General features: G+C 42.0%; 1 protein-coding gene across 1 annotated transcript in view; it reads right to left on the bottom strand.

Moving 5' to 3' along the window:
- Nucleotides 1-6,808: 6,808 nt before the first annotated feature.
- The window catches only part of LOC128741360 (neuroguidin), a 68,040-nt gene continuing 51,706 nt past the window's right edge, over nucleotides 6,809-23,142 (bottom strand). The window contains exons 2-4 of the mRNA XM_053837137.1: nucleotides 21,039-21,267; nucleotides 8,376-8,990; nucleotides 6,809-8,248 (exon numbers count right to left, since the gene is read on the bottom strand). Coding sequence (XP_053693112.1) covers nucleotides 8,106-8,248; nucleotides 8,376-8,990; nucleotides 21,039-21,267 — 987 coding nt within the window. The 3' untranslated portion in view covers nucleotides 6,809-8,105. The remainder of the gene's footprint in view (nucleotides 8,249-8,375; nucleotides 8,991-21,038; nucleotides 21,268-23,142) is intronic.

Raw genomic sequence — 23,142 nt, 5'->3', positions numbered from 1 at the left:
TGCTCTCCGACGTATTAAAGAGGCGCAAGTTCGAAGTCGTAGCGCTGCAGGTGTGCTGGAAGAACTCAAAGGTACGTACATTCAGAGATGGACGCACCATCTACCAGAGCTGTGACAACACACACGAGCTAAGTACAGCTTTCATAGTGATGGGCGAGATGTGGAAACGGGTGATTGGGTGATGGCCAATCAATTCTCGAATACAGGTTGCAGAGCAGGTTGAGAATCAAGGGCCTCAGGGTTGAGGGTTGAGAATAAGCATCATCAACGTGCAAAGCCCCAACCTCAGAAGTACCGATGACGACAAGGATGAATTCTACGCGCAGTCGGAGAATGAGTACGACTGCTACCCAAAAAATGATATCAAGATCGTCATCAGGGATTTCAATGCTCAGGTAGACCAGGAGGAGGAATACAAACCGGTGATTGGAGGGTTCAGCGCACACCAACGGACCAGTGAAATGGGCTTAAGTCTTATCGACTTTGTCGCCTCCAAGAACATGGCCGTACGTAGTACCCTCTAGTGATACCTAGTGATGGTTGAGATGCGTCCAAAACAACAACAACATTCGGTACCACTCGGACTTCGGACACCAGCCTCGGTTAGATCTCACGCGGCTGAAACAGCCAGACGTCGCCGGAAACTACGCGCATTCACTAGAAGCTACGCTGCCGGAAAAGAACGAGCTGGAGCTCTCTCGAGGACTGTTGGAACACTATCAAAACAGCCATCAGCAGTGTAACGGAGAGCTCCATCGGGCATGTGGCCCGGAATCAGCGGAACGATTGGTTTGACGATGAATATAGGAGAGTGATGGATGAGAAGAACGCTGCACGGGCAGCCAAAATGCGCAGTGCCACACGTCAGAACGTGGAAAGACACAAACAGAAGAAGATGCAGCGAAACCAAATCTCCCGGAAGTAAAAGCGATGACATGGATATTATCGGCAGAACAGCTGTGGCGGTAGCTGAACAGTACACCAGACTAAAGCGCGAAACAGAATAAAGGTAAATACGTCTAAAACAAAGTACATGCTGGCCAGCGGAAGGACCTGCGAGTGCTCGGAGTTTTCGAACGACGAGTGCTAAGAACGACCTTCGGCGACGTGCAGGAGAACGGAGTATGGAGGCGGAGGATGAACCATGAACTCGCACAACTCTATGGCGAACCCAGTATCCAAAAGGTGGCTAAAACTGAACGGATACAATGGGCAGGGCATGTTGCAAGAATGCCGGGTAACTACCCTGCAAAGATGATGTTCGCCTCCAATCCGGTTGGGACAAAATGACCAGGAGCGCAGCGAACAAGATGGTTCGACCAGGTGGAGCGAGATGTGGTGGAGAGTACTCAGTGTCCCAGGAATTGAAGAGCGGTAGCCCAGAACCGAGTTATATGGAGAAACCTTGTTCAACAGGCTTTGTCTTTGGCCATTTAAGTAAGTAGCAATGTGATCCGTGGAATGATGGCGATGAGAGGATGAGAGGGGGTTTGATGGTACCCAATAGTTTTTTGACACGACGACCTCAAACTTTCTAAAGAGAAGACCTTATGGCCGTGTTTAGTGCGGCGTCCCGTACTTTCATATCCATCCCGAAATTAAACGGGATGAAGTTAATTGCAGACAAGTCTGCATAATTTTGGTCCAGAGAATGACCTTGAACGATCTATTGCACTACAAACATTCCTTTACCTGATCAGTTATAGCTCCCACGCTAGGGAGAATTCTGGACAGGTACACCCAGAATAAAATTCCTTCAGAAGTCGATAACTTCGTACCTCCAAGGAACGGCTTGGCAACCCTGAAGCACTAATCACGATGACGCTTCAACGGATTTTCACCAACAGCAATTCTAAGGGCTAGTGATGTAGAGACAGTCTCTTGCATTTTTGTTGAAAGCTGCTACCCAGGAAGATATCACTAGTGGTCACTCAAACTCCTTGATCGAAACGTCTTGCGAAGGGAATAGTAGACCGAACTTTCAGTTTGAATGCGTCGTTAAATCTCCTTGCTCGTATTATTTTCAGCGATGAACTAGAAATCCCAAATATTTGCACTTATCAACCTCTTCCAATTCATCGCCTCAATCGTCTCTGTCCGTGTGAGGCAAACGTTGGTTTCTCTCGAGCTTCTCCCTGCCATATATTTGATTTTTGACGCATTGCTTTGTAACCCAATCCACCTAATCTCCGCTTTTAGTCTGCGTAAATTGATGCATCTGCGTAAATGAATCAAAGAGTTGGCTACTTTTGCCGAAGTACGTTCCTCTCGCCAGGTCATATCTTCAACATTGATGTTAAATAACATACAGGACAGTCCATCCTCTGTCTGCCACCCTCTACGTGCTCAAAAGGATTCGAAAGTGCCGCCGAACGCGCACGTAGCATATCACTCGCTCCAGGGTAGCTTTGATCAGTCGTGATATATTGTCTCGAAAACCGCTCTTCTGCCTTATCTATCATAACTCTTTACGTTCGACTGTATCGTATACTGCTTTGAAATCATATTACATGGACACGTTGTATTCCCGACATTTCTGGAGGATTAATCGGAATGTGAAAATTTGATCCGTAATAATACAGGCCTCCATAAAACCAGTCTCCTCCCCCTAAATCATGAAAATTATCTAATGAAGTGCCGTTGTTAGTTCTGCCGGAAATCGTCCGGGCTGCAAAATTTACCCTCGTGGCAATTCTTAAAAAGTTTTTCCAGGCTCTCTTTATCCTCTCCATCAGGTGCTGGCATTCCTTGTCAAACCAATCATTTCATGCACATCGGGGGTGGCCTTATTGACGGCCGAGTGTAACCTGCCACATCCGTCTTGGAGGATCGAGGCACCTAGCTCCACAGGGGAAGGTAGAGCCTTATCCAACAGGCGCGGTTTGCTAGTTATCCAATTACCGAATGTTTAATCGAGGAGGACGGGCTTGTCGCAAGGTGTAAACCGTCGCAAGTTTTGGGCGCACATGTGCTGCTACTAGATCATGATCCGAGTCGACATCCGCACTCCGTAGGATCCGCGTATGTTGATGATGTTCGAGAAAACCATCGATGAGAATTTGGACGATTTGGTTCAATGTTCTATGGTCAGGTCATGTCCAGGTGGCCTTGTAGATATCTTTGCGGGGAAAGAAAGTACTTCTGATCACCAGGTCTCGGGAAGTTGCCGTATGTGTCGGTGCGCAGGCTTAATAGGGCTTTATCACCGGTCTATACATTGCTTATCTATCGGTCTTCAACCAAGGTCGTCGCTCTCGCATTGAAACTTGACAGATTATAGTACTGAATTGAGAGACTGGCCATGTCAGTCAATAACGCGCATAATTAAACCAACGACACTTACTGATTACGTGATTACGTGAAACGTGTGTCGCTGGTTTAATGATGACAGTACTCGCGAGCTACACTCAAAATATTCTGCACATAACTAATAGTAAATTTCCATATGAAATCTCATATGATTATCATGAGCTGCACATAAACACAATCCTCCCAAAAATACACATAAAAATTATACACGTATGAATAGTATGTGCAATTATACACGTAAAAATTATACGCATATGAATAGTATGTGCTAATTTTTCGCTTGCACATAAATGATAACTGTTTGGCACATAAAGATCATTTACTGGGCACATTGCAAAAATCTATATGTGGGACACATAGAAACTATACGAAAAGTTTTCTCAGTGTACTGAGTTACTTTGGCCAGGCTCTTAATTCAGTACTCTACGGCAGATGCAACCGCACCGCTAACGAGTGACAGATTAAGACGAGATTAAGAAAGATTAAGAGGAAAAGAAGTAGTAAAGCCAAATTTGTATCCATACATCCTAGTAATGTCCTTCGTGCTCACGAGCTGTTGGCATTGGCTTGGTTCGTAAGCGGGCTGAGCTGGAACTCTATGAGGCTGTGCACTCGCGAGTTTGAAAGCTGCAGAATTGTTATATAGGGCACGGGAGTTCTAGTTCTAGTAAAAGAACAGGCGGTTTTGACGTTCTTTGAATAAAAAATTGTAAATTACTTACAGTTTTGAGAAAATAGTTATAACATATTAGAATTGTATGTCGGAAAAGTATTTTAATTGGCGAAAGCAACGGCAAATAGACCGAATTTAGAAACCTGCTGAAAATACCCTCCCGTACCCTACCTACACAGCGCCAGCGGTTGTTTGACGTACGCTTTCGTCAGTGAGTAAGCGTTAGATGATATGTTTCTCACACTCGCTCACGTAAGAGTGGACATCATTTGCTAATGACGGTATTGATGTTGCGTGGCGCACAGCAGTCTTAAATCGCCTGCAGGTGGCGTCCATATTTATGACTATCGCCCGGTCATCGAAAAATACAATATTTGTAACAGGCTTGTTCTTTTCAAAATTACGCATAAGCTCATTATTACTAGAACAATTTAAACAAATCTGGACCAACAACGTTTCAAAATTCTTTAGAGTGCTGCTTAATTATTATTGGTAAATTTTTTATACCAATAACAGAAAAAGGGCGGAAACTAATATCTACAAAAAGTTATTTGCAAAAACTGATTGAAAAAAAACATGCTTAGGTACTTCTAACACATTCCAGCGTTGGGGAACACCATCCCTACTATGCAAATCAGTTGCTATTTCATCAAATCCCTGGCATTCAAGTGAAAGATAATGTCTTCGTTAATCAACTATTTTACAAGGTATTTTCCAAAAAATTGGTGAAACAGGAAGCAGTTCACACAGTAAAAATGGGTGCTAATTGTATCCCGTAACGCTGGAATGGGTCTTCTACACTACGTCGCGTGTCAGAATAGTATTAGAAGCAAATTAGTTCTCAATCGGTTTATTTTCATTCGAAAATGCGTCACAGTGGCAAGTTTCCGATAAGTAGTTATTCGCATCTATCGCTATGTTCCACCGTTGGACCCCATCGACATGCAAAAAACCACAAGCATCTGCAAAATAACAATCAACATTTTTAGGAGGTTTGAAAAATAATCCATCTGCTCTCCGCATGTGAATAACGTCCATGATTTCCAAAGTCATAAAATTTAACTTATTTATCTAATCGAACTAAGTCCTAAAATAAATGTAGGATTGTTTTGAGATATTCTCAACAAATCTAAACTTTTGTTTTGTTTTTTTCTTTTTACTGGATTGTGATGTGCCACCGTCTATCCGGAGACTTGCGTATTAGTTATACTTAAGTGATTGAAACCATTGTAAATTGTAAATGAACCTGTTGCGAAATGATTGCTCGAATTTTGGATCTCAAAAACTTAGAGGCAAAATATGGCTTAAAACTACTATTACTAATTTATCGATCGAAAGATAGTGTCTTCCTCAAGTTAGCAAATTACCCTACTAGTACAATCACATAATAAAATATAATTTATTGCCGTGAAATGCAATTTTGCTCGTTATTTAACCATAATAATGCGTATTCATACTCTCGAACGCGTTTAAACCACGCGGCTTTGTGTAGCAATTAAAAAGTATTCGCTCGTAAATGTGCGGCCGGTCTGCTTTAAATAATTTGATCATGATTTGCGATTAAGGTTAATCAGCGGGAAATAATCTAGCTGTCATTGGATTTTGCAAGCGCCAAATGAAACGAGGTGGAAAGGTAGGGCAGAATAAAAACGTGATATTCCATAGTGTGATAGAGATGGCAGCCAGTAGGTGTAGTGTCGGGTTGTTCGGAACCTTTCATCCTACAGGTCAGGTCTTACGTTTCTTGCCCGACACTGATGTGTTTGGGCATGTTTCATACGGTCTACAACGCAACGGTTGTAGGTCTCTGTCCGTACAGAATCCCACTGAATCAAGTGACGAACGATAATATCATTTAATTTGGTTTTAATTCAACAGTTTTACCGCAGCGATTACGACCGGATTACCGAGCAATAGGATATGCGTGTACGTAAAATTCACATTAATTAGCCTACAAATGCAAACTGCATTCGAAATACGTGCAGTTATCATTTACTTATGGCAAACGTTTGTTAAATTACCTTCATAAGTAACACAAAACGACAATGATCTGCAATTCTCGACAAAATTGTAGATGCAAACCCTGGCATTTAAACATTAAATGATTCTATTAGTTGATACAACTAATGTGGTACTTATGTATAAATGAGTATAAAATATCTGAAGGTTGTCTGTTTACCTGTACTATTAAATACAGCTATCTTTCTCAAAATAAAAATGATAAAACCGTAATTTTAATTCAATTTAATCAAAACTTTTCTTTAGACGACGAATTATTATTAACTATGATTGTTCAAATACGTAAGCAATTAAAAAAATAAACTACATTACCGTTTAACAAAAAAAATCCAGGTGCAAACCATGAAATCGATCATTTATTAACGTCATAAATCAATATCAAATTATTTGCACATTTTTCTGTGCATTGTGCCCTCTGTAAGAGCAATATTACTGTCGAAAAAACAAATGTGAATTAGCACGTAGCTTTATTGGTGGCAAATTGAATGTGCCCGCTTGTCTATTTGCTTACTTGCTGACACACCGAGAACGTTCACGAGACGGAAACCACGAAAAATAATATCAACAGTGTGTATACCCTGTTAACTGGCGCAGAAACACAACCCTCCGCAGGCCACAGGAGAACCTCATCACACCATGGTTTGTTGCCGTCAATTATTCATGCCCGTTTATGCATAACTTAACGCAGTGCTAGTAAATAATAATAAAAATAAATCAGAAACCGACAGTCCACTCAAAATAAGGAAAATGATATTATCGTAAAACGCAATGGGATGAAACGAAACAATAACCACTCTGTTAACTGAATGTCATTTATTAAAACGTAAACTTAATTGTAACCAATCAAAATGTGAAATTAAACGCAGCAAAAATTAATTTGAACAAAAACCTTAACTTCGGAAACAACAGGTTAAAGTTCTATGTTTGTCAATTTGCTCTAGGTACAAAAAATGCAGTGCCGTGCAAAGCACTGCATCCCTCCAGCTATTCCCACCAGCAAATGATATTAAATTGTCTGCACCACGATGAGTTTTTTTCTATTTATTTGCTTTGTTTTCTCCTAACTGCAATTTGGACGTGTAGTTCCTTATTATATTTGCTGTAACCTTTGCTTAGTAACTCTGATAGGAATAATGATAAAGTAGTGTGTATTTGCTTGTCGTAAAAATGGTTTCTGTTTCTTCTGGTTTTGATTATAAATCGTTTTTTGCAATACAACTTTTTTTTTATGTAATGGTTGTACAAAATAATTCTGCTCTCATATGGGTGTGAGTCTGTTCGCCGAACCAACCCACCGGAAAGAGAGTCCCTGCAGCAGTAGGCTCTCCACTCTCTTATATGTTTGAGGTTATTCGTTAATATTTGTTGTGTTCACTATGTTTAACACAAAACTGGTCAACTGAATTGTTTGTTTATTGTTTTGCTATTTAGAAAACAAAAATATCAATATTAAATTCACTATTTATAAAAGGCAACAACTGTTTCCGGCACCGCCTGCAGCCGAATTCTTGCACACATGACAACTATTATTTTTTGTGATACTGCTCGATACATTTGTAGCTATTGTTTGTCTGCTTAATAGCTAGTCTGTTATACATTTCTTATATATCTCTGTGTAAATTTGTAATGAGAATGGCTTTCGACTGCTGCAAAGATGCTCTTGCTATTGGTTCCAGCTTTTGTTATTATTCGGAAGAAACATGAAAATATTCTCGTATAAATATATTATAAAGGCTCTTGGTGAGTGTTTATCTTTGTTTCATAAATCAATATTTCATATTTCAGCAACAGTAACTTGTTGTAAGTTAATTCTTATCATCATCTTATTTATTTTCTTTCAATGTGCAATGGTAAACCTACCTTCGCACATACTCTTCTAAATTAGTGTCTATGATAACCATTCGATTAGAAAATTTAAAACACAACAAAACTGACAGATTCAGAAATAAACATTAAGTTGAAGAAAAAATTAAATTGCAATATTTGAGAAAAAGAAACGACCAACACCAAAATATCTAAAACAAATGTAGTGGGCTTTATAGCAAAATGAAATTATTTATACCGAAAAAAGTTGGCTACTTTCGAAGCTTTTACGCGATCTCATCTAACGGAAACGCCGCTTCTTACCGTGCTTTTTGTTGCCCTTGGAAGCTTTGCGCTTTTTGCCGCCCGCCGACGATGATGACGGCAGTTCATCATCCAAAGCGCTGATATCACCGAAGCTAGTTAGTTCGTCGCCCAGTGTACCTATAGGAAAAAGTACAGATAAAAGCTTACGATTATTATTCCACCAAAAAGGTGAGCATGCGCGATGCATGTCCAATGAGCTTGCACGAAAGAGAAACTTTCCAGTATGCAATGTTGCAACACTTACCCAACGTAGTCAACTTCCGGCTGCGATGCTTTTCCGCCTTGGTCATGGGCAGACGGGTCAGGTATTTCTCCTCGTACTCTTCTCGTTCGCGTTCCTTACGGGACAACACACGCAGGGCTCTCGAGCTTGATGAAACCTCCAACGGTGTATCGAGATATTCATCCTTCAGTTCCTGTATCAGAGACGAACCGAGCGCACGCTTTCGTGCTCGGGCCATCTGCTTCCGTTCACGTTCGGCTTTCGATTCATCTTCGTACGGCACAGCCATGTGCTTCGGAGGCACATACACATCCCTGCTGTTGGGTTCCACTGCGGAACTGACACCGGTTTTGGCTGCCTTTGCTTTCCGCAGTTTGCTCAAGACTTTTGCCGAATCATCTGATTCGTCACCGGAATCCCCTTCGCTGGCGGCCGTTTCCGGTACCTGCGATACCAAATTAGCGGGGTTTGCTTTGAACGAGGTCGGATCGTTGGCCGAACTGGCTCCGGTCACAGCAGTTTTGACCAGCTTGTCAATCTGATAACGCAATTTGTAGTCTATTGGCCGAATCTTTTCCAGCACGGTGCGTATTTCGATCAACCGATCAATGGAGGGATCTTTCTCGATTTTATGTCCTAAAAGAAAAAATGAACATCATGAACATCATGAAGACGATTGTAATGAAAGATATAAACCGTGCCATCATCATATTTAAGACAGTGCTCAATTCTGGAATGCTGCACTTTTTTAAAATTGACAAAATTCTAGCCATTTAAACATTTTAATTACTTTATTTAATAATTTTAAATTAGCTAGAATTTTGTCAAAATATAAGAGAAATATGCAGCTGTTCAAAATTAGGCACCGTTTTGAATATGGTAATACTGGAACGAAAACAAAATTTTATAGGAACTAGTATGATAATGAAATGTATTATAAATTACCCTATAAGAGTGAATTATTAGAAGAGAGGAAATTTGCTTAATGATAGCACATTAAAAGTTATCTTTCAAATAAAGCAACTGAATATAGATTTTCTACCATTTACTTAAATATTAGTCAATTTGAATAATAGGCACCGGCATAGTGAGCAAGAGGGTATTAGGATTTCATAGCAAATATATTTTACCAAAAAGAAATCGCCGTACAAAATTTCAATTCAATCGGAGATAGTTTTTTTACTAAAACTGCTTTGCTATCAAAACACGAAACAAAATTAATTAGCAATAGCATTCACTGTTCCGTCATCCGAAAAACTTAATCGATGTATGGGTTGTTAAAGTGAGCCAATGTTGACACCTTGGGGAGCGCTGGATAGCTGCAGCAAATAAGCCTTTGGAAGCAAAGCGTTTGTGAATGTCCACAAGGTGGTGTTATCTTTCTTCTTTTATGGAATCTTATCGCGGGTAGTCTCCTTAGCCCTTAGCAGAAAACTCAATAGTTCAGGTTATAAGGTATATGCGTTTTGGACGACTAGCTTGACTAATCGACAAATCAAGTCTTGACTAGTTCACAAATATTGATTTTTGAGTTGCCTTTGCGTTTGCGTCGACTTTTTACGGACCTTGTGAAATATTCAAAATCTTTTTGCAAGAATACTAGACTTCCATTTTTCTGTATAACTTTATAATTTTTCTTCCTTTCTAATTTTTGGCGTTCCAATGCAAGTGAAAGCAGCAATTAACAGCGCTTCGGAAAGTGCCATTGGGTTCGCTAAAATGGATAGACGTCGACATAGACGTAGAGGACTTGTCAAAACGTGGAACGATGTAGACAGTAACGAAGACAGAAAACCCAGTTTCTTCGGGATAAATGACTGGAAGAAGTGTAGTGCGAGGATATGGAACGGCTCTATCACTATCAGGAAACGAGTAAATTCTACAAGAAACTAAGCGTATCCCGCAAATGATTTATGCCGTGAGCCGAAACATGTAGGGATAAAGACGGAGGGATCTTGTCGGATGAACGTGAGGTGATGCGCAGAATACCATGGCAGTACGACGGATGATGGTGATGTGCCGACTCTCACAATAGGTAAAGGGATCAAAACCGTCAAACAACTCAAGAACAACAAGGCAGCGAAATTTATCAAGATGGGCCCGGGTAGGTTGACTAGCTGTCTGCACCGGCTAATAGTCAGGATCTGAGAAACAGAACAGCTACCGGAGGAATGGAAGCAGGGGGTAATATGCCCAATATCCAAGAAAAGTTTAAATGTGGGAATTATCGAGTGATCACTTTTCTCAACGTCGCCCATAAAGTGCTTTCTCAGATTACCTTCTATCGCCGCTAGCAAGTAAAATTCGTGGGAAGTTATCAAGCCGAAGTTTTGTGGACGGGCTTAAACAACGCACAATGGGCAAAAACGAGCTCGTAATCCCAAGAATTAGAAGCCGCTGGTTTGGAATCGTACAAGATATCTATTCCTATGTAAAAAAATGCAGGAAATCGATGGTGATAACCCATTCCATACTGTGCGAAATGCAAGAACAGTTCATTTTGCCCAGGTCACCCCCATATACGTAAATAACCTAATTAAAGCGATTAAAACTAACTCAAAGACAAAAGCAGTCTTCAGAAAAAAATGTGTATTTTATCATACTGAATAACTTTGGAGAACAGTTGAAACCAATAAATAAATTGGAGGCAAAGTTATTGAGCAGAATTGATTATTAAGTGTACTTTTTAAGCAAATCATTATATCACGCAGCTAGTAAAAGATGTATAGTTACTATATTCAGCGAAGTTGCTCATTTTACTGAGTTCTACTATTTTTCTGAAGAAAAAAAATGTTTGAACGGACTCAAAAACACAAAAGTTTGTATCACCCTGATAGATGAATATAAAATCACCCAAATAATTTAAAAATATTGCAGTATTTATTGATAAACTACTCTAAAGGCAACATCGTTGCAAAAATTACGATTTTTTACGTAATAGCAAATGAACGTGTTTTCGTAGATCTGGGAGAGAATCAGGCAAAACGGACCAATTGTGAATTCATCACGGTACTAAATCGATGACATTCAACTCTCCTAATATCTTTCGAATGTACTGGTGCTGTTCGAGTTTATTCCCCTGCCTTTGAATTACTTTTAATCGTTTTAATTAGGTTTTACTATGTATTTAGGGGTGAATTGGGAAAAATGGACTGTTCTTGCATTTCGCACAGTATGGAATGAATGGGCTTCAAATGGTGAGTTGACAACCGGGAAGGAGCGTCAAACACAGCTATGGTCCTCACAAGCTCCCGCCTCACGCCTCCACGAGTCATATGATACCAAATGCGGCGTAGCCTGGGTAATGTTGTCAATCTGACAATAGCGAAGTGAGGAGGTGCGACGCGAATACTGGCGCGGTAACCATAGCATGGCGGTAGAGGAAATGCTTCGTCAAACACGAGCGTCTGTTCACCAAGGAGGTGCGGCTCAAACAGCGTCTGTTCTCCATGTTAGCGGCGGCTGATTATTATACTCGTCCTTATGCCAGCAGGGACTCTAAACAGTGCTGTGCACGATGGTCCTCCGGCGAGACAGGGGAGGGGCAGGCCCAACAAGCCGCCCTGGAAAACAAAAAGTTACCAACAACGAAGAAGAAAATAGGGATCGGAACAATTGGCGTCGACCCACGCGACGAAATAAGGACTACGATTGGAAACTCGGGACATGGAATTGCAAATCGCTCGGCTTCCCGGGTTGCGATAGGATAATATATGATGAATTACATCCCCGAAACTTCGAAGTCGTAGCACTGCAGGAACTTTGCTGGACAGGACAGAAGGTATGGAAAAGCGGGCATCGAGCGGCTACTTTCTACCAGAGCTGTGGCACCACCAACGAGCTGGGAGCCGGCTTTATAGTACTGGGAAATATGTGCCAGCGTGTGATTGGTTGGCAACCGATCAACGCAAGGATGTGCAAGTTGAGGATTAAGGGCCGTTTCTTCAATTACAGTATCATCAATGTGCATTGCCCACACGAAGGGAGACCCGATGACGAGAAGGAGGCGTTCTACGCGCAGCTGGAGCAGGTGTATGATGGCTGTCCGCGACGGGACGTGAAAATCGTCATCGGTGACATGAACGCGCAGGTAGGACGGGAAGCTATATATAGACCGGTAATCGGGCCAAACAGCCTGCATGCCGCAACGATCGACAACGGCCAACGATGCGTAAATTTTGCAGCTTCCCGCGGAATGGTAGTCCGAAGTACCTTCTTCCCCCGTAAAGATATCCACAAGGCCACCTGGAGATCACCAGACCAACGAATAGAAAACCAAATTGATCATATTCTAATCGACGGTAAATTCTTCTCTGATGTTATAAACGTACGCACCTACCGCAGTGCGAATATAGATTCAGATCATTTCCTAGTTGCAGTCTGCATGCGCTCAAAACTCTCGACGGTGCATAACACGCGTCGAAGTCGTACGCCGCGACCCAACATGGAGCAGCTACGAGTCACCGGAGTTGCCCAGGAATACGCGCGGCAGCTGGAAGCAGCGCTACCAACGGAAGAGCAACTTGGCGCAGCAACTCTTGAAGATTGTTGGAAAGGCATTAAGACCGCCATCGGTAGCACCGCTCTAGCGGCACTAGGTACAATGAATCCGAACCGAAGAAACGATTGGTTCGACGGCGACTGCGAGCAATTAGTGCAGGAGAAGAATGCAGCACGTGCGAGGATGCTGCAACACCGTACGAGGGCGAATGTGGATCGATATAAACAAGCACGGAACAGGCAAAACTCGGTCTTCCGGAGGAAAAAGCGCCAACAGGAAGATCGGGATCGCGAGGCGATGGAAGAACTGTACCGTGCTAACGATAAACGGAGGTTCTACGAGAAGTTAAACCGTTCGCGCAAAGGCTATGTGCCGCAGGCCGATATGTGTCGAGACTCAGACGGTAATCTTCTCACGAACGAACGTGAGGTGATCGAGAGGTGGAAGCAGTATTATGACGAGCACCTTAACAGCGATGTAGCTGAACCTGGAGGTGACGATATGGCAATAGATCTTGGAGCACGTGCAGAAGACGACAGAATACCAGCCCCTGACCTCCAGGAGGTAGCAGAAGAGATCGGTCGGCTGAAGAACAATAAAGCGGCTGGGGCTGATCAGCTACCCGGCGAGCTGCTGATATATGGTGGTGACGCACTGGCTAGAGCGCTGCACTGGGTCATTGTCAAGATTTGGGAGGATGAGCTACTACCGGAGGAGTGGACGGAAGGCATCGTGTGTCCGATCTACAAAAAGGGCGACAAGTTGGATTGTTGCAATTACCGCGCAATCACACTGTTGAACGTCGCCTACAAGGTACTCTCCCAACTTTTATGTCATCGACTATCACCATTTGCAAAGGAGTTCGTGGGGCAATATCAAGCGGGATTCATGGGTGCCCGTGCCACCACGGACCAGATTTTCGCGCTTCGGCAAGTGTTGCAGAAATGTCGCGAATACAACGTGCCCACGCATCATTTATTCATCGACTTCAAATCGACGTACGACACGATCGATCGAGATCAGCTATGGCAGTTTATGCACTACTACGGATTTCCGGATAAACTAACGCGATTGGTCAAGGCGACGATGGATCGAGTAATGTGTGTTGTTCGAGTATCAGGGACAGTCTCGAGTCCCTTTGGATCTCGAAGAGGGTTACGGCAAGGTGATGGGCTTTCATGTTTGCTGTTTAACATCGCTTTGGAGGGTGTGATAAGAAGAGCGGGTATAGACACGAGTGGCACGATATTCACGAAGTCCGTCCAGCTTCTTGGTTTCGCTGACGACGTTGACATCATTACACGTACCTTTGAGAAGATGGCGGAAACGTACATCGGACTGAAAGCTGAAGCCAAACGGATAGGACTTGTCATTAATTTCCTTTTTCCTTTTTTCCTTTTTTTCGGGTTATCCAACTGGTCGCTTAATAGCGTATAAAACTCTGCGCTGGGCCCTTTTGTGTTGTCAACAAAGTGTCAGGGAGACCTCAAACATCAGTTCTACCTGACGAGACAGGCACTGGCGCCCACTAAAACACAGGTAGAGCCCCAAGCATAGCCGTCACGCCTATACCCGCAGGCGGAGGCGTTTCGGCCCTGCGCGGACTCCACGAACTGACTCTAAGATCTCTCTGCCAAAGGCCGGAATGTCATATTTTAAATATAATGATGATGATGACGATGATGATGATAATGATGATGATGACGATGATGATGATAATGATGATGATGACGATGATGATGATAATGATGATGATGACGATGATGATGATAATGATGATGATGAGAAGAAAAATAATAGATCGAATTTGTAAATGTGCTTTGGACTTTTTGTACCACTCGAGTTGCAATACGCGGTATAGTGAAGTGGAGAATTCGTCAGCCCCGCCTGACACTGGTCTTCCCGCGCGCCCGCTTTTAGTTTTCCAACACAAACAACCACAAATGAACCAATAGATAAGACAAATTTCGGAGCAACTCGGATCAACTTATCAGGGCAAATTTAATCTTTCATCCCCTTCACAATGCATTCCCACGATACAAAGTAAATTGAGCGCAGCACAAGCTGGACGTTCGCGGTAGTCGACAGAAGCTTCAAAATATAGAGACTCGCCCGCCGAGACCAAAGTGCTGTAAAGCTCTGGGCTTAAACGTCTCTTTAAGACTCGACCCCTTCCCATAGACAGAGCCCGCGGGCAGCCATTAGAGCTCAGGACAGCCACGGGGCCAGTGCAAAAATCCTACTCTATCTAGCAGCACCGCCTAGCCGAAACTTGAACACGCGACACGAATTGACCTAATTTTCCCATCTGCTACCTAAGAAGTGCTATTACCCGTAATCATTACAGAGTGGTCCCTCGGCATCCAATCGGATCTGGTATCCCGCTTACATCCCCTTACTAACCCTAAGCCCCCGACCAACTGAATCAATCCGACATTTTTCGGAGATATTTGTGACAGTTGCTATAAATAGGGATGAATCCCAGAAAACTTCATCTATTGTCAGAGATCCCCATACTGGCCTTATTCTTAAACGGAATAAAAGCACTTTCTGACGCAACAATCACATTTGGTAAATTTTTACCCCGAGTCCCACTTGAAATCACAAAAGTATTTTGATATATACCCACATTCAGAAGTAAACGTGACCGCTGTTCATTTACTGATTAGTTAAAAAGCCCTACACCACGACAAGGTTCAGTTTTATCGTAGGGGGATAGGACTTGTCATTAATGTATCGAAAACAAAATACATGAACGGAAGAGGTTCTAAAGAAGTGAATGCTGACCTCCCTACCCGGATTCATTTAGACGGTGATGAAATCGAGGTGGTAGAAGAGTTCGTGTATCTAGGCTCACTGGTTACCGCAGACAACGACACCAGCAGAGAAATACAAAGACGCATTATGGCAGGAGATCGTGCCTACTTTGGACTCCGTAGGACGCTGCGATCGAACAAAATTCGCCACCGCACGAAGTTAACAATCTACAAGACGTTGATTAGACCGGTAGTCCTTTACGGCCATGAGACATGGACTATGCTCGTGGAGGACCAACGCGCCTTTAGTGTTTTCGAACGGAAGGTGTTACGCATCATCTACGGCGGAGTGCAGATGGAAGACGGAACGTGGAGGAGGCGAATGAACCATGAATTGCATCAGCTGCTTAGGGAACCACCCATCGCTCACACCGCAAAAATCGGTCACCTGCGATGGGCAGAGCATGTCATGAGGATGTCGGACGACTGCCCGGTTAAAAAAGTTCTCAATAACGATCCGACTGGAACGAGACGGCATGGCGCGCACGCCGCACGCACGCGGGCAAGATGGATCGATCAAGTGGAAGGCGACCTGCAGACCCTACGTAGACTACGTGGCTGGCGAATTGCGGCCATGGACCGAGTAGAATGGAGACGACTTCTTCGTACAGCAGAGGAAACCACGGCCTGGAGCTGATTAAGTAAGTAAGTAAGTAAGTAAGTAAGTAAGGAATGAATGGAATTTGTTTCCTCTGATGTTTTGACAACGAAAGCGATTTGAGTTCTTTTCACTGTCGGCAAATAAGGTTTTATACTGCTTAATTAGCTTTTATCACGATTTTTGAGGATAATAGGGCAAAATGGACCAATTCCCGAAGTCTGCGCAGGATGAAACCATCACCAATCCCCACACGACAAATTTGGTTCCATTTGCTTGAATAGGTCTCGAGTTATGCAGAAATTTGTCTTTCATTTGTATGGGAGCCCCCCCCCCCCTCTTAGAGGGGGAGGAGTTTCAATTCACCATAGAAAACATTACTGCCTCCAAAAACTCCCACATGCCTAATTTGGTACCATTTGCTTGACTAGTTCTCAAGTTATGCAGAAATTTGTGTTTTATTTGTGTGGAAGCCCCCCCCCTCTTAGGGGAGAGGGGTCTCTAGCCCTCATAAGAACCTTTCCGGCCCCAAAAACCCCTGCATGTAATTTTTCACGCCGATTTGCGTCTTAACGAATAAACCAGTTAACTAATTCGGAAAAATATGGGTTGGCACATGAAAGTCGAACATTTGAAATACTTCGTCGGAACGATGACACAGGCATATCAATGTAGTTGTTACAAAGTAGTTTTGGTGACCGATATATGACTAATTCTGGTCATAAATAAGTTAATGCAACTAGAAGTGCTAAAATGGTGCTGCTTGGGTAGGTTCATGAAATCCAAATAAATGACTCCGCAGCGCCAGCTTCAAACATTTTCTTTGTTGTGGCGGTCGCATGGAAGCGAATTTTTTTCTGTACCATTTCCTACCTGCAAGCATACATTAGCATACATAGGTACCAAACAACGAAAGTAGTTTCGAGGATTGATCTCACAAGCAGGCGGTAGAGCATTTTCCGAGGAATAACCTACATCAGAATTGTGCTAACTGATCTTTTCGTCAAAGTCAATACAAATTTTACAGTAAGCAAATAAAGCGTCATTTACGATAATTTCAAATAATTTTAAGTAAGCGCATAAGAAAGTCATACTCCATAAGTCCTGCGAAAAACATGGAAAATATATTACACTGCAGTAGCGCGTTTTGCCCTGACTGGGCATTTCAGCCCCAGCTTCCCTACTCGAAGCGAGATGCGCGATTTCACCTCTGCTTTCCTTTTCGTCCTTATCGAGCGTTATTGTCAGTTTCCAGCGTTTTATAATAAGCGCATACTTTTCAATGTATAGAGTAAGGAGGGGCAAAAGTGCGATGGAGGTAAAACTGCGATTTAATAATTTACCAATGCAAATTTCGAGTAGGGTAACCAACCTATTTTGGACCCCCTCAACAGCTGTACATAATTTGGACACTTACAGCAAAATCAAATGGAAGTGTCCAAATTATGTACAGCTGCTGATGGGGTCCAAAATAGGTTGGTTACCCTAAATTGACTACATTGGCATGGATGGGTGACTACTTTGATAGCTTGATTTAGTGAATCTATCGTAAACAGTGGCTAACCGACGTGCAAGGTGTCGACTTGATGTCATTTGTTATTTGTCTACCACGCGCGATGAAAGAGTACCGCAACGCCGTAGTAAAGTTGTTTGCGAGAAGTGAGCGACCCGGGGTTCGTCGAAAAATGAACCGCTCGATCCGGAAGACCGCTGTTGACCTGGATGTGTCGATCGGGACTGCCCACACCATCATGGCGAAGGACCTAGGATGCAAGCTGTACAAGAAACGCAAGGTTTACGGGGTAACTGAGGCTACAACGAAGAAGAGGTTAGACAGAGGAAAACTGATACTTTCGTGACACGCTGAAACTCTTCATCTTGCAACAGCCGCGCAATGTCCAAAATGATCGGCTGTGGGCGCCGACGTTGGCCAGCATCCTCCCGTCCCACAAAAACATCCCGCGGTTCCAGAGCGCCGCGTCGTTGATAATTTGGGGGGCCGTATCCAAGCGTGGGAAGCTTCCACTGGCGTTTATCGAGAAAAACGTGAAAATCAACGCCGCGTACTATAAGACCGAGGTTCTGGAGAAGGTTGTGACCTCGGTGCTTCGTGCCCTCTACGGGAAAGATCATTACGTCTTTCAACAGGACGGCGCACCGGCCCACACGTCTAATATCGTCCAAGCTTGGTGTCTGGTGTAGGAAGAATTTGACTGATTTTCTCGATAAGACTTTGTGGCCTCCCAGCTTTCCGTCCCCTGGACTTTTATGTATGGTCGCACATGTTGACCAAGCAGAGCGAACATAAAGTGAGCACTATGGACCAATTTAAGAAGCTCATTTCTAGGATCTGGGACGAGATGTCCATGGTTTTGAGAAACGACTCAAGCTCGTCATAAAGCACAAAGGGGAGGGGGGTGCTTCCACCTAATATGTCGTAAAGGTTCTCAATAAACACTGCTTCAATAAAAATTGACTCAGAAAAGAGTATCTTGTATTTTCATTTTTAGACACATTTTTAAAGTGTATTCGAACTTATTGAACACCCTGTAAGTCTGTGCTGTAAGTGTTATTTTAGAGTGGTTTAGATGTAATATTTCGTTACGACAAATACGATATCAACAGGAGGATATTACTTGTTGAAAAATTGTAACAGCGTTTTACATCACTTACATATCTCTTTTCAAAATGCGGTGTGAAGAATTGGCAAAATAAATTTCGCTTTTCCATAATTTCCAAACCCCGTCAAGAGCCTAGTGGGGAAAAAGTGCGATTCATGGACGAGGCAAAAATGCATAGGTATTACAGATACTTTTTTTTGTTTAGATTATAGTCACTTTCACACTTCTAGGTTATTCGTGACTTCTGCGGGGTTGGGATTTGAACCCGGATCCTCGGCGTGAGAGGCGTGAATGCTAAATTGCTAACCAGTACACCGGGACTGACCCCAATTATTATTATTATTACAGATACAGATACTGAAGATCTGCAAAAAACTGTGTGGTCGACAGATGCTGGCCGAAGGAAAACAGTGTCTATCCGCTGGTGAAACAAAAAAAACGTTTGGTAAAGTTTCGACCTGATGGAGACTGGAGTACGCCAGCGGAAAGGTGCAAATTGAGAATATTCTTCACCGTAACATATCGCAGATTGAAGATATTATGGTTTTGTTAGCTACTTCATGGATTCAAACTTCGCACTTTTGCCTCGCTAGTGGGGTAAAAGTGCGATTAGGCACTAGATCCGAACAAATGAAGAATTTATTTTGCGTAACACTATTACTCAAGATGATTTATAGTTGAATGTGAAGATATTGAATATAAAATATATTTTATTGTTGTGCTTCTTTATATCTCATGAAAATTGATGACAACTTCCATCATTGCACTTATACCCGCCCTACTTACTACCGAAAATCCTAACTTCCAAATTTGCTTGCGATTCTGTCAAAACGATTCGGAATCTAAATTTTTTGTAAATACCAGACCAGTTTCCAATAGAGTTGTCATTTTTATAGGAGACGGGACTAATATTTTAGGCCCATGTATGTTTTTTTACTCTTCGTTTTCCACATCATGTGAGTAAAACTAAAAAAAAATGACCAATGGATACTAGTTTGCTTGCACACCCATTTTGTGATGATAAATTAATTTTATAGATTTACGAAAATTACAAATAACGAAAAGTATACCGTTCCGCGTCCTAGTTTTCTATAAAATTTACAATAATACTTTCAGAACGATTAATTTCAATTCGAAATACAATCGCATTCACAGCGGATAATCTATAGAGCAATTCCCGCTCAAAACGCTGAAAAAAGGCCATTTTTGACTTGACTATTTTTGATTGGAATAAAAATTTCCTGATGTATTGGGTACCACCCAACAACTCATTTTCAACTAAACTTGATTTTTTTCATCAAGAGTAACTTTTCAAAAAGACGTACCGTGAAGGCGGGTCATTCCGATCAGCTCCTAATTCCGATCATTCAACTAAAGTAGTCAATTTTTAGAAGAACGAATCAAAAACCATAGTTATTAAGAATCTTCATGATCAAAGCTTCCCCTTGGACAATGAATTTTAATTCAATCTTTTAAAAATCGGTTACTTTAGTTGAGTGATCGGAATTAGGTGCTGATCAGAATTACCTGCGTTCACGGTATTTTAAAATGAGATTACATTTTTTCAAAAAATCATATCTTGAAAACTACTTATTTGATCAAAATGACATTAAAGGAAAAGTCGGAAGCCGGAAATTAAGTGTATTTTCAGAAAAATATTCCACTAAAAGAAACAACTTTTCAGAACCATGATTAAAATCATAAAATGTCAATTTTCTAAAAGCCATCCCCTCTGATTTGCCTGATTTTTTCAAATATAGCTTAAATTATGCCCTAAAATTTGGTGAAGAGCTATCAAAGGACACTTCTATTTTAAAAAATCAAACTTTTTGGTTATTTTGAAATGTTAACATTTTTAAAATATGTGGATAAATTTGAAACAATGACAAAGTTACAGCTAATTATACCGAGCGTGGGGTGAGCAATTGCATAGTGAATGAAAACTTTAATCATGTTTTTCACGAAACCATATTTTCAAAGACAATACCGTAAATATGTCGAGGATTACTCAAGAAACTCACTTACTTCTAAACTAAAACAACTAAAACTTTCGAATAAACATTGAAAAAATCCCAAATTGCTCAATTTACAATCAAAATATGAAACGTAACCGACATTCGTAACAGGACAAATATTCGCTAAACTTACCAGAACACTTCCGCAGGACAACGTACGTTAGGTTGATCAGATAGTTGAGCAGCATGTGATACTTGATTTCCAGAAAATTAAGACCATACTCTGTGGATAGTTCACCCGTCTTGACGCGCTGCAGCATGTTGCCGACATGATCGGAAACCTGTTTGAAATTGTTGTTCATTTCGTCCAACAGCCGCAGGGCCTGTGGAAGATCCGGCTGTATATCATATTCATCGAGTGCCTGTCGGAAATAAACAATAATAGAGCAAAAAAAAACATTTCATGAGAATCGAACTAAAATCCATCCAGACGTCAAAAAAAATCTCTTCTCATTTTATTGCCTGACTTTTCGACTGGTCGGTCGGTATCGGTCGGTTCGTCACCGCCTGACAGGTTCTGGCATTAGGCTTGTATTTATAAAGTGCATTTCATAAATGAAGAAACTCGCTTTCACGTTCCCGGAAACAATGCCCGGGATTTTGAGCTGAGCTCAAAATAGTCAGCGAGCATGAAAACCAGCATCAGGACGAAAAAAAACCGACCGTCGAATGACGGGAAAACCGATGGTGCAGCGCACATAAAAAAGCCTTGATATTAATATCAATATCAATCAAACAGTTTTTTCCCCGAAAGTCCCTATAGCAACGAGCATAGGAGCGCACCACACTTCGGACTCGTCCACCATCGAAAGGCAGGTACATATGCACGAAGGTGGTAGAGGCCGCACAAAGAATGACCAATATGCAGACGCGGCGGAAAATTGCGCGCGAAGCGGGATGAAAAAATAATGAAATGCACCCTGCGAACGGACAGCTCACGACAAACCGCGCCAATCGACCGGCAGTGGGCCCGGATGCAATCAATTTAAACAATAAGCAAATTAATACGAGACTGATTAGAAACTTTTAAAACTGTTTCAGATCAACAAAAAAATGTGCCTATGAATCTCTGTTTTTCATCGGGAACCGATTATGAAATTTATTATCCAAATAATCCTACCAAAGTAGGTACCTATAATAAAAGCAGAGAAACTAATTAAACACGGTTGTACAATGTTCCAGAAATGATTGGTAATTTTAAATTATCTCCAATTTTTCAGGTAACAGTATTTAGGAAACATTCAACTGAAATTTCAACTATAACTATATTAAATTCATATATTGAACATATACGACAATAAATAAAATAATATTCAACGAAAATATATTTATAGTGGAAAAATACCGATGTCGAAACGAACTGCAGCCCGTTGTACATCGTTTGTATATGATGCATAAATACACACAGAAGCAAATTCGGATGCCTCCGCTATAACCCGTCCCACAGCAATTGTTCGTAAATTCAACGAACCAATCAACCTAGCACAAACAGCACTGTGGATGCTGAATCAGGTCGGGAACGAGAGTTTCTGTACATTCGGTGAACCGTACCATTTCATATCCCAGCCCTGAATATCCAGGATCAAGTTGAAATGCCTCTGAAAAAAAAGTATAATACCAAACGTTCACGTCGACGTCCACTCCATCCAAATACACGGAGCAAACGAGAAAACAACACGAAAAAAAACTTAACAATCCTCTCAACGCGCGAGCGCCGCGAATAAAGCCAGTAAAAATATTACGATTCCAATTTTAAAATATAAATTGAACTCCCGAAAAAATCCTGATCCTTCCCTGCCGCTGCACGCCGCCGCTTCGGTAGTTCCACCGATCGGTTCGCATTTCCAGCATTATTGATTTATTTCCATTCATTTCATGTTATTCTTTTTTTTTTTTGCTTTTTGTTGAACTGGTGCCGCTGCTAGTGCTGTATGCCCTAGCTCGCGTTTCCTCTAGCGGGCACACATTTTTCCAAGCGGTTCTGCTCCCGATTGCCGATAAAAGCGTGCACCTTCCTATACACAAACACAAAGCATCATTCGCATCAGCTTCGCAAACCACTAGCAGCATCTCGATGGCGGCATAGTCAGAACAACAGTTTGCACCACTCATTCAGGCCATTCAGGCAACCAAGTGCTCAGGACGCTTCGAAGGATCGACTGCGGCCAGTACGATGATGGGGTGGTGCGTAGCGAATGTAGTATCAAGGAACTCTTGCCAGGTTCAAAGATATGACA

This window comes from Sabethes cyaneus, chromosome 3 (genome assembly GCF_943734655.1).
Source record: "Sabethes cyaneus chromosome 3, idSabCyanKW18_F2, whole genome shotgun sequence".
Classification (NCBI taxonomy): Eukaryota; Metazoa; Arthropoda; class Insecta; order Diptera; family Culicidae; genus Sabethes; species Sabethes cyaneus.
The sequence above is the reverse complement of the archived record's forward strand: the minus strand, read 5'-3'. Positions and strand labels throughout refer to the sequence as shown.